Here is a 12811-nt window from a genome sequence, read left to right on the forward strand (position 1 = left end):
TGTAGTTGTCATGGTAACAGCAGTGTTATGAACAAGTGGTAGCACTAGCGCTGGAGGCAGTTTTGGGAATGCGAGCACTTGAAGCACTTTTTAAAGGGCAGAGTTTTCCATCTTTTTTCAAATCAGCATATTCATCAGAAGAGGTGGCTTGCAGCATATATGTGTTTCATCATGAATTGCTTGTAGCCTATGTTTATTATACTTTTCATATCATAACTTAACCCGTTGAGGACGAGTCCCGAGTATACTCGGGCAAGGGTCTATGGGAAATGTGTGTTGTAGCAAAATCAGCCCGCCCTCAATGAGTTAAAATACCTCTTAAGAAACAATAATCAGGACTTGTTGAAGAATGTGTTAAGTTTGGTAAAGTAATTTTGTACTGAGAGAATTTTTAGTCTCCTAACAACATTTTGGTTTATTTTACCAGTTTATTTCATATTGTGCTTCTTTGGTCTGGCAATCCCTCCCACCCTCCCCTCCCACACCTCCCTCCCCCCCCCCCCCAAAAAAAAAAACCCAACAACAACAACCAAACAAATAAACAAAAACAAAACAACAACAACAACAACAGGTAGATATCACATCTTGTTTGTTTCCACATGTTCATTTACTCTCTCTTTTGTTGCCATTGTATTATGTGATTTTTACTTGCAATATGTGCTATTTGTAATGGGGCTGATTGAAAAGCAGGTCCTTGGGCCCTGAATGTGACTACCCTGTTCACTTTTTAACTAAAACTGATTAAATGAATAATGTATAAAACATGACTCTCTCAGACAGCAGATCCTGTAGACATGTAAAGAAGTGAGTTAGAACAGGTGGGAGTGATAGGTGAAAATATAGATATACAAGAAGGAAAGTGATGTATACTTTCCATTCATTAGATTCACTGACATTGTGTCAGTACTATGGTAAATCAAATTTCAGTTTTAAAGTATTTTCTACCAAGCTTTGCTCCACAGATACAGTATGACATACGGATGACATACTAGTTTTGGTGTGTCTATTTTCATGGTATGCCTACATTAGTCTTTCCATGTGAAGTGACATGTGCTTCATCCTGTCCACCTCTCTTCCTCCATGTGTAGGTCACTCACAACTCTAGGCCTGGTCATCTCGGCCCTGGCTGACCAATCAGCTGGCAAGAAAACCAAGAACAACTTTGTGCCTTACCGAGACTCAGTCCTCACTTGGCTTCTAAAGGTACTTTACAAACATTAATTCATATCTCCATTGTTATACTCTTGCTTGTTATACCAAGGTAATTCAAAAACATATTTTTCATCTGATTAAAAGCAATTTGCCAGTTTTCATTAATAATAGTGAAAGTTATAAAATGATAGGTTTGGGATGTATCTAGAAGTCTGATTTTATAGTGAAACACATGGTATTAATTCTGTCTATTTCCAGCAATATATTCAAATATCAATTCATTCCTGTGTTAATATTTTTGCTTTGTACTGAGGGGAGTAAGATGAAGTGATGATGAAGTATTTCCAAGCCTTCATTCTTTGTGATATTGATTTTATTTCATAATTTGATTTATTTTGCCTGCTGCTAGGAATGTCTTGGAGGTAACAGTAAGACTGTAATGGTAGCAACAGTGAGTCCAGCTGCAGATAACTATGAGGAGACGATATCCACGCTACGCTATGCTGATCGGGCCAAAAGGATCGTCAATCATGCTGTCATCAATGAAGATCCTAATGCAAAGGTAAACCACACGGCATGAAGATTCACTGTCCTTGTTTCCTATTCGCAGACGTGGTGATTTGGTAAATAAAAAGGTTATCTTCACTGTATTTCATGGGAGAGTTGAAACTATTTTTTTTTTAAAGTCTTGGTGAAGTTTATGTGGAAGTAAAGAATCTTTGCTGTGGCAACCATATGACGCGTGTGTATATACACTTTGTATATAACTATTTAAAAAAGAAACAACTATGGAAAGGAGAAAAGAAAGTATATCACAAACCTTGTAACATCAGGAGGTGGAATATAATGGGAAAGAGTGTTCCTTGTTATCCTCTTCAGATTTTCTATTTAAGATTACCATCAATAAGTGCACTATTACTACTGTGGAATTAATAAATGATATCATAAACCCTTTTAGGACACTTTTGCTTTAAGGTATCCCTTTCGTTTTATATATTTTATGTTTTATATTCTCTTTTCTTGATGTATCAAATGCAAGTAAGACTCATCTCCGAATTCTCCTTCCCTCTGTCTTGCATCCTAGATCATCCGAGAGCTCCGAGAAGAGGTTGACATGCTGAAGAAGCAGCTGAAAGAAGCAGAGGTGGGTATCCATGGTAACGGATGCCTCATTTACTCACTTGAGGAGGTATCTCATACCGTCTCATAAATTGCTTTAATATATCATAACAGAGAAATTAAGACTCCTGGTTGCTCTGCGCTCACGTTTATATGTGAATAAGAGGAACAAAACCAATGAGAAAAAACAGAATTAGGAAAATAATACTGATTATTGGAGTGTTTTTCATTCTTTTGTAATGGAGCTGCAATGCCAAAAAGGGATCAAGGCCACTGCTTGTCCAGATTGGTCTTTCCTGTAAACCACAAATGCAGCCGTGCATAGTAGGCTATTCTGTTACAAAGAATGTAGACTGTAATACAATCTATTTCAGGTACGCTGTATACTGTATGAAGGCTGCCATTGCATCACTCAGCCATTTTATAATCATACATGAGAATGCCCATAAAGACATGTGTTGCAGATTTTGAACTTGTTTGTCAAGCTATGACATCACAATTGGTAATGCTATGTTTGCACCATGTTCCCAGTGCTATGACAGCCCTGTTTGCCCAAATGTAGTGTGCTGTGGGTAGAAGAGATATTCTCCTCTTTCTTCCATCCGTATTCTAGTCTCATTCTTTCCAGTCCTCGCTCCAGTGAGCATGTAGCTATCAGATGCCACTATCATAGCGTCTGGTCAGGTTGGACTACACATATTTTCTGTCTCTCTTTTCTCATACTACGGACTGCCTTTTAACCTGTTGAGGATGAGTCCATACTATACTCGGGCACATGTCTATGGGAAATGCTTGTTGTAGCAAAATCTGCCCATCCTCAATGGGTTAATTTTCATTATGGCCTTTCACATGCTGTCGTGTATTGTTGCATTCACCCCATTTTATTACGGCCTACTAGGTTTCTCATCAGCTCCGTGATTGCTGTGGCAAATTTTGTAACAGTTTAAAAATCTTGCCCTGCATTTATGGCAATCATGGCCTGTCACATTTGCCTATCCTGTCCCCTTGTGGTATATCATGTCCGTCACATTATGTCCATGGTAGCCTGAAACGTGATTGCTGTTTTCTGGTTGTGTTTTTCATGTGTACCCACTGTATTGTCAGATATGTGGTTCTGGTTCTGATTTATGTTAAAATCAGCTCCTCTCTCCTATATTTTTACTTTATCATTATGTGCAGTTGAATGTATTCCTATGGAAACTATGTAATATAGCTTTACAGTCATTATTATCATTGCTCGGATCAGTTGTAAATCATCATTCACTTGTATTTATTTTATTGCGAGTATCATTGCTTCTGTTATTTTGTTTACCCTGTTCCCCATAGAGCATGAAGGCAGACACCCTGAAGGAGAGACTAGAGGAGTCTGAGAAGCTGATGAAAGAAATGTCTCTTAGCTGGGAGGAGAAACTCGTCAACACTGAGAGGATACACAAGGTAGGCATGGAGGGGCTTCCTGCAAAATTTGTGTGTAAATGGTTAAGATGCAGTTTATGTCGTGTTTTTTTTTCTTGAGTCTTGAAGCAAATTTTGTATGTCATGTTTCTCCAAAGCACATTTCTCAAAACGTGTTTCATCAATCATTGTTAAGAGGTGCTTATTCAATCAAAATTTTCTCAATTCCATGTGTGAGTTTGCAATCACATCATTCCAGAATTGAGAAAATAGTTTGCCCTCCAAAGCATGACAGAGGAGGTAGAGCTTAGCTTGTCTTTGTCTTCCATGACTCCAAAATAAGCCTTGCTGTGAGATTGCACAGATTCATGTAATCACAAATTTACAGATGAGGGATTTCTACAAATTTTACGTTGATAACTGCAGAAACCAGATTATTTTAATAACAAATTTGTGAATATTGTGTCTGAATTCAGTCAGTTTCAAATACCTTAAAAGTTATGTTGGTCAATCAAACATGGATAGTATGGTGAAATATTAATTTCATTGTGCATTCATTGAATCAGTCAAGCAGGCATCAAGTGCCTGCTGGCAAAATTTTTATACCTCTTCTGAAAATATGCTGCCATTTAGTAGACATAATATATTCTAAATTGACTATCTGAGAATGGTTTGTGAGAGCTTTCAGTTTCATTTGTGGTTAAGTCATTATTGCCCACAAACCAAAAGATCATTATATGGTAACTTTCTCATTTTATTCTATTCAAGCTACAGTAAACATGAAAGTCCTTTGTACCATTATTAGTACACTTCTTGATATGCTGTATCTATAGACCTTTTTTGATTTTTAAACATTAACTTATGTCAGCCATAACTGGGGGGGGGGGGGGTTCAAAAAGCAGAAGAAAAGATGATATAATGGGTTATGCAATGCATCAGGTGCATTGCTATGTCAGTGTATAAATTGACTATTGTTTTACATACTAAAGCCCCCCAGTTATGGCTGAAATGGACGCAAACATAAAAACAAAGCAAAACTAGTAAAACTAAACACACAAAAAAATGTCCCCCCCCCCCCAGAAAAAAAAAATGCCCAAGCGAACAGGTCTATAGTTTGTCTTCATTGTCTCATTGTCCTTGTTTCTGTCCATAGGAAAGGCAAGCAGCCCTGGAACAGATGGGTATCTCAGTTCAGACATCAGGCATCAAAGTGGAGAGGAACAAATGCTTCTTGGTCAACCTCAATGCTGACCCCTCCCTCAATGAGCTACTGGTCTATTACCTCAAGGTCAGTCAAAACTCACAGCTAGTGAGGAAGGTGTATGTATCCTGCCATTGGTTGATTCTCAGGGGAAGGCAAAGGATGCTACTGTAGTACAAATTAAAATTTCATTCATCTGAGCCCGCCAGCAGAGGAGAAATGAGTGTAAAAAAAGGAAGAAATTAGAGGCAAAGCCTAGTATGCATGATTCCACTTTCATCTCAAGTACAGTTAATTTCTTCCGTTTTTAACCTGCTGTCCATGAAATCAGTGTCTCTATTAAAGTAAATGGGCCTCAATGGATTACTATTGCCATGATTTGCAAGGTGCTGTTTTTTCTTCTTCTTTTTTTCTGAGACTATCAAGTTTGCTGTGAATATTACTCTGTGTTGCCATGCATATTGCAGAGTTAAATAAACTTGCAAATTCTTGGTTTCTATGACATCTTTTCTCAGTGTTATTTACACATCATGTTTGAATACTTGATACACCTAGCTTAAATCAACTCAATTGTGCGCAATTTTGCATTAGATAGTAGGTTGTACAAGTACACTACTCCTGCTTCCAGGGACATTCTTTGTTGGCTGTTATCTGTTTCAACAAATGAGCATCTATCTTCCATTGTTTTAAAAATGTGTGTTTTTTTTTTTAATTTATTTATTATTATTATTATCAAAACTTATATCAGCAGGGGAGCTGCAATCCACAGTCTTGTCATGGCATGAGTTGATTGTTCCACTCCTAGATCACTTGGTTCCATGACATTAGCTCTTGTGACAATTGCTCCCGTGAAATATCTGCAGGCTGAGTCAAACATGAATTCTACCCACAAATATAACCCTAACAGTAATATCCTAATCCTCACATCAAACTAAACCTAATACCCTATCATGACCCTAACCTTAACTGTAAGTCCTTGGAGAAAATAAGACCGGAGCAATTGTCACAGGAGTAAATGTTGTGTCACTAGATCACTTATTGTTGTTGATGCAATCTAGAGAAATGTTCCCCCCCCCCCCCCACTTCCTGCCCCATTGTACAGGATCACACAGTGGTAGGAAGACCAGATGAAGACTCTCAGACTGATATCTTACTCAATGGACTTGGTATCATGCCTAGACATTGTACCATTGATGTGGAGAATGAGATCGATGTCTTCATTACACCTTGTGACAATGCAAAGTGAGTCTTAACCCTTTTAACCCCTGAACTGCCTGGGGCTACTCCTCTCAACACTCACTTCGCTGCCAATGGCTGCCTTTTTGTGGGAATCACTGAATCACTTGCTGACTGTGTGTATGTGGTGGGGATGGTGCATGACAATGTGTACACGTGTATTTGCTGCCAAGCTCATGTCATCTTCCATTACTATGCAATTAAATGTCCATAGATGTACAATCAATATCTTTAAACCCATGTAAACCAATTTTGGAGTTCTGCTTCCTTCCGTGAGTAGAGGTAGACGTTGCAAGAATCCTGTGGTAAAGAGTCCTTGACTCTGCTGTGGTGAAACCAACAAGTCATCACATGTCAGTCTGTACTATGATTCTGATTCCCCTGCCAGACAAAAGTCAGTGACAATCGTTTGAGGTAAATTCTGTATACTTTCTATGTTTTTGATGATATGCAATAGTTTTAGAATGGGTGAAATCTAAACTAGTGAATTATTCATTGCCTGCAGTGATATAGATGAACTGTGTTTATAATGCTTATACAGGGCGTATCAAAAAGAATGTTACACTTTTGAAAAATTTGTCTAAATTACATTTCAAAATATTTGGAAGATTTTGTCATATTTATGGATGCCCCATAGTCTCATCTATCAAGTGCAATCAACAAAACAAATGTTTGTGCACGCTTGGCTGAACACTGACGCCTTTTGTCCAGAGTGTGAAAAATGACTTGCGCCAAATTGAAAGATGGAAAATTCAGCCAGCAGTCCAAATAAGTGCTCCCATTCAAGCAAATTGTTCTTTTGCTTAAAGCTTTGATTATGTTATGATAGTCTGAGATTTTTTTGTCAGCTTTATCGTAATTTCAATGATTTCATTTCTAAATTAATTGGTGAGAATTAGAGTATGTAATTACTCCAAGATCTTTAAAGCACAGTTTTCACACTACTTGGACACATCAATACCATACGCCAGTTGTTCATTAATGTGTTAGTGGTGCCAAATTAATGAACATTCAAATCATTCATCCCATTAATCAATTAATTGATTGACCAATCAATCAATCAATCAGTCAGTCAATCAATCAATCAATCAATCAATCGAGCCATCAATACATGAGTAAAGGGGCTGGTGGTGGAAACAACAAGGGAAGAGAGCAATGTCCATTTTGGATGAACAAAATACCAAAAACCTAAACAAAACAAAAAACCGAGCCTTTAAGCCATGGGAAGGAGGTGATATTCCCTATGTCGATCTGCCACTTTAAACATGCATACAATTGTGACTGACTGACTGATTGATCGATTAATTGATTGATTCAATGAATGATCAATTGCTTGCTTGGTTGATTGCTTGATTGATTGATTGGATTGATTGATTGATTGATTGATTGATTGATTGATTGATTGATTGATTGAGTGAGTGAGTGATTGAGTGATTGATTGATTGATTGATTGATTGATTGATTGGGTTGATTGAATGATCTGAGGATGTATTAATTTTGTACTTTTCTTCTTGACTGAGTGACTGGCATGTGGGTTCGATATGTTTGTGCATGATTTGCGATAACTGTGCTTAAAAGATCTTGATATTGTTAATCAACCTTCCATAACAGAATGGAATCATTTAAAACGTGACAGAAAATCACCAGAAAATTCCTAAACTATCATAACATAATAAGAACTGTGAGCAAAAGAGCAATTTGTTTGAAAGAGAACACTTACGTGGTGTATTTGGACTGCTGGCTAAATTTTCCATCTTCTTTCAATTTGGCGCAAGCCATTTTTCATACTCTGGACAAAGAGCGTCAGTGTTCAGTCAAGCGTGAAAACAAAAAATTGTTTGGTTGATTGCACAGGATAGATGAGACTATTGGGTATCCATAAATATGAAAAAATCTTCCAAATATAATGTAATTTAGACAATCTTTTCAAAAGTGTAATTTTTTTCTTTTGTGATACGCCCTGTAGAGGTATTAGACTAGGTAGGACAAAGCTGAATCATAACATGAGTAGCCAGGTTTTTGAAAGTTATGAAAATAGTGTTTACAATGTGTGTAAATACTCTACTTACAAAACACTATAAATAAATGTTCTATTATTTTCAGTGGATTATACCCAATAAAAGTGTATTTCCCTATCTCTTTCTCTAATATCTTTTCCCCTACTCTCTCTCTCTCTTCTCTTTCCCCTTGGTTCACCTTTAGGATTTATGTCAATGGTACTGCAATCACAGCCAGGACTGCCCTAAGGCACGGTGACAGAATTCTCCTTGGAAACTATCACTTTTTTAGGATAAACTGCCCTCGCCCTCCAGGTGTTGGTAAGTTAGTAGAAAATTTCCCCGAGATCAAACTAAACTGATTTTATCTACAAGTTATATATATACCTTATATATGTATTGAATCAAATGCAACAAATCAGAGAGAGCCAAATGAAAAAGAGCTTTATGGCTTTTCATACACTTGTATTTAAGAGCTCCTACATGTAGATAGAGTTATGGCTATCTTGTCCACTGGGAAAATCGCAACATTTGATTGCTGGCCAAAAGTAGCCTCTTGTAGTATTTTCTAGAGTTTCTTCCATATTAAGAGTTTAGTATACCGTAAATGAGATATCCTCAGTATGTGCAGAAAAGAGGGAATATCAGAGAAATCAGCACTCAGATAGGGCCATAGTCATGTGACTGAGGCTGAGTGATGCAGCTTTCGTAGAATTCCTTGAAAATGACACTTTGGTGATCTGACAGTTTGGAATCATTGTAAGCTTTTGTGCAGATATGCACTGATTGGTGGATGTCAAGATACCTTGCTCATAGGGCAGGCCTTGAAGGAAGTTGTCTGCATTCTGGTCCCTTTGTCTAAGCTTTGATGAGGCTAAAATAGCAACTTATGCTGTAAATATAAGATGTTGAATTCATGGCTGTCCTAAAAATTGACCCCTATATGTGAAGGAAAGGAGGAGACACCTTATAAAGAAATGTGAAGAGAAGACAGTTCATTCATCTCTTGCAGTAAAGTTGATCAATGATGTGGAGGGCTCATGACAGATAACAGTAGAATTCACAAGATTGATTGATACACTCCTTTCTGACTAGGATCAAGTGGAACCACCACACCAGAACCTGCAGCTCCAGCCGTCACTGAGAGCTTTGACTTTGATTACGCCCAGAATGAGGTCATGATGCAAGAACTCCACAATGGTGAGTAGTCTGTGCGGTGTAAAACTTGGAGCCTGAGTGTGAGTATGTCAAGTCAAAAGCAGGGATTCAGTGTTGGATAGTGTCTTTTGGTGTTTTGATGTTGGGATGCTAGTCAAGGCTCAATAGTAAAGTATGAGGAGGATGTTATAACATCAAAGAGATGAACAAGTTTATATAATCTATGTATCTTTAGTAGGCCTAACTATCAGTGGAGGATCCGGGGGGGGGGGGGGGGGGGGGCGCAACCGGCGCATGCCCCCCCCCCCTTGATTTTTCGTGAAAAACAAAAGAAATAAAAAGGAAAAAATGAAATGAAACCCGGAAGTGCCACCAGAAATATTAGTCACGTCCCCCCCACCCCCCCTTTACAGGATTCCTGGATCCGCCCCTGACTATGATATGTAGATGACTGCCATTTGTGGAAGAGCTACAAGTCTGATGTCTACAGTCTCATGATGTGCCTTCTGCACATCATGCCATATGAAAGATACCAATATTGGCAAATTCAGAATTCAGTAACATGATATGTGACCAACCCTCTTATTTGAAATAATGCTAGTGTGCATTATTAGGTGATCCGAGTATCCTCTCGGATCACCTTCTGTATCTGTACTGATTCTTTATTCTTCTTTCTTTATTTCTTTATTTCTCCGCAAAAGTTGTGCAAGAGTTAGCTCAGAAAGTGCATTGGCTATCAATGTCAAACTTATACCATATATGTATCATGTCGCAAAGACGACAGCTCAAGTAAAATCATAGTGATCAGTCGACCGTGACGTCACTATGACGTCATTATATGAAAACACATTTTCATGCATATCTCATAAATGGAATGGAATTTTTTAATGTAAATTACGTCACATATATTTCAAGTCAAGCGGGTTCTACTCATTTTCTCAAAAATTCATATTTATCTTAGAACGCGCGCGTACGCGCGCGTTGAAATATTTGTATGCTCAAATCGAGCTCAAAATTTTTTTGCACACGTTTCAGATCATTTGGAGCATTTTTTGAAAAATTGAAAAAATTGGACGGACGCGTACGCGCGCGCACATATTCGCACGCACAGCTAGTATGCAATAGAAATTTTCAGTTTTTTTACACGGATGGGATGTCCAAAATGTCACGGAATATTTCTACCAAGTTTCAAGTCGATCCGACTCAATATGACGTCATACGGGCCCGTCAAACTCAAAATTCCGCGCGTGCGTCAATGGGGATACACAGTGCAACTATGCCAAACAACCGCCAATTTTAAATCGGATTTTACCCGTCAGGATGGACGGTGACCCCCCATTTTCTTGACATATTCTGAAAGCTGATGAGTTGTACATGTTATTTCATGGGTTGGCTATGCTGACAAAATGATTAAAAGATATCAAATTTCTTAATAAAGTCAAAAAAGTAAATTTTCAAAATGACGTCATCAAATTCCAAGTTTACTCGAGCGTATCTCACTTATCCTTTGCCATTTTTCACCCAAATTTCAATATGTTGAAGCTTATGAAATGTTCTTTCATAAATGTAAAAACACAATTTTGATTTAATGACGGCATCACCTCGTAAAAATGGATTGAAAGTAACCTTGTCAAATTTGACCAGTTTACGTGTAATCTCTATGGCAGTGCAGTTTTTCTGGAAATGAAAATTGACATTACTATCTTTATCGAGCACTAGCTCACTTATGCTTCGGTGAATTTCTACAAGATTTTGATATGTTGTAGCGGAGACTTTGGGCTATCGTAAGTGTGCCCTCCGTTTTTTCATACGATGTCGGGATCACGTCAAAAAACTTGGTTGAAATTAAAGTTTATCTTCGATGTATTGAAATATTTCTTTCTTTTTGCAACTTTATATGCAATAACTCAAGAAAAACATACCCTATCACCACCATATTTTGCACATGTTTAGTTCATGTCACGAACATTATTTCATAAAATAACAACTACTTGATCAGACGCCATCTTGGGTATGTAAATTAGGGTCAAAGGTCATAAATGTTTCATCCTGTATCTTGGTGAATACATATCCTATCTTTCCCATATTTTGCACACGTAAAGACCATGTTACAAGGATCATTTCACAAATTAACTACTTCTTGCTCAGATGTCATCTTGTCTATGCAAAGTTGTGTCAAAGGTCATATGTACTTCTTTCTTTATCTTCGTTATGACGTGGTATCTCTATGGGAGGGAATTTTTTTAAATGTGAAAATTGACATGATTGTCTTTATCGAGCACTAGCTCACTTACCCTTCGGTGAATTTCTCCTCGATTTTAATATGTTGTAGCTGAGACTGTGCGCTATCGAATGTGTGCCTTCCTTTCTTCATACAATTTCGGAATCATGTTAAAAAACTTGGTGGAAATGAAAGCTTAACTTCGATGTATTTTCATATTTCTTTCTTTCTGCAACTGTCTTTGCAATAACTCAAGAAAAAACAGGCCCTATCACCCCCATCTTTGGCACATGTTTAGTTCATGTCACGTACATTATTTCATAAAATAACTATTTGATCTGACAACATCTTGGGTATGCAAATTAGGGTCAAAGGTCATACATTTTTTATCTAGTATCTTGGTGAATACCTGTCCTATCTTTCCCATATTTTGCACACGTATAGACGATGTCGCAAGAATCATTTCACAAAATAACCACTTTTTCCTCAGATGCCATCTTGGGAGTGTAAAGGTGGGTCAAAGGTCATGTGTATTTGTTGCTGTATCTTCGTTATCTAGTGTATACAGAATTTGGTACCAAAGATGGCAGATATGACTTCCTTTTCTAAATGAGAATCCAAACATCACACGGCCAATGTCTCTAAACACAGATGAAACCTGTATGGTCATCAGGATTCGAATCATTGATTAAAAAAAAAATCGGATCACCTTAATTTGTCAGTAATGACAAATTACAATCTCTAGTTCTGGATTTTGTTATGTTAAGGTCTAAAGCTTCATGTACCTTTTTTCCAGCATTGACAGTAACAACAATGAAAAAACAAGTATAGTTGTCATGCATCAATACCTACTAGTGATAAATTATTGATGTAGTGATAATACCACAGGTTTTGATCTAAATGTTAGTATAAATGCTCTCTCTTCATGGTGTGTGTGTGTGTGTCTTAGATCCTGTTCAAGCTGCCATGAAGCTCCTGGAAGATCAGCATCAGAAGGACAAAGAGGGCGCCCTCACCAAACAGAAGGAAGCGTATGAACGGGAGCTGGAGGCCCTGAAGAAGCAGCTACTACCACCAAAGTCTCCATCGGTATCATCCTCCTCCTCATCCAACCAGCCATCAGGGACGGAGGAGCCAGGAAGGATGGAGGAGGAGACACAGAGCCAACCAGACAACAGCTTACCTGTCATGGATCGCTATGAGGAGTGGAGTGAGGATAGGTGAGAGAGAAATAAGCTGGTTTATGTGTCTCGGTCTTTTTCATACAACATTAGACTTGGCAGTGAAATGTCAGATAAGTCTCTTGATTAAAACACTAAAGCAAGATCCTTT

The 12811-nt window shown here is 37.9% G+C and overlaps 1 protein-coding gene across 1 annotated transcript in view; it reads left to right on the forward strand.

The window, feature by feature from the left end:
- LOC139714840 (kinesin-like protein KIF13A) overlaps nucleotides 1–12811 on the forward strand; it is a 94622-nt gene that overhangs the window by 43492 nt on the left and 38319 nt on the right. Inside the window, exons 7-15 of the mRNA XM_071626493.1 lie at nucleotides 1089–1203; nucleotides 1562–1714; nucleotides 2237–2296; nucleotides 3598–3708; nucleotides 4820–4954; nucleotides 5970–6109; nucleotides 8306–8421; nucleotides 9196–9300; nucleotides 12429–12699. Coding sequence (XP_071482594.1) covers nucleotides 1089–1203; nucleotides 1562–1714; nucleotides 2237–2296; nucleotides 3598–3708; nucleotides 4820–4954; nucleotides 5970–6109; nucleotides 8306–8421; nucleotides 9196–9300; nucleotides 12429–12699 — 1206 coding nt within the window. The remainder of the gene's footprint in view (nucleotides 1–1088; nucleotides 1204–1561; nucleotides 1715–2236; nucleotides 2297–3597; nucleotides 3709–4819; nucleotides 4955–5969; nucleotides 6110–8305; nucleotides 8422–9195; nucleotides 9301–12428; nucleotides 12700–12811) is intronic.

The sequence above is a fragment of the Diadema antillarum genome, unplaced genomic scaffold (assembly GCF_040938485.1).
Source record: "Diadema antillarum isolate AM-2024a unplaced genomic scaffold, OU_Dant_1.0 scf00000045, whole genome shotgun sequence".
In the NCBI taxonomy this organism is placed as follows: domain Eukaryota; kingdom Metazoa; phylum Echinodermata; class Echinoidea; order Diadematoida; family Diadematidae; genus Diadema; species Diadema antillarum.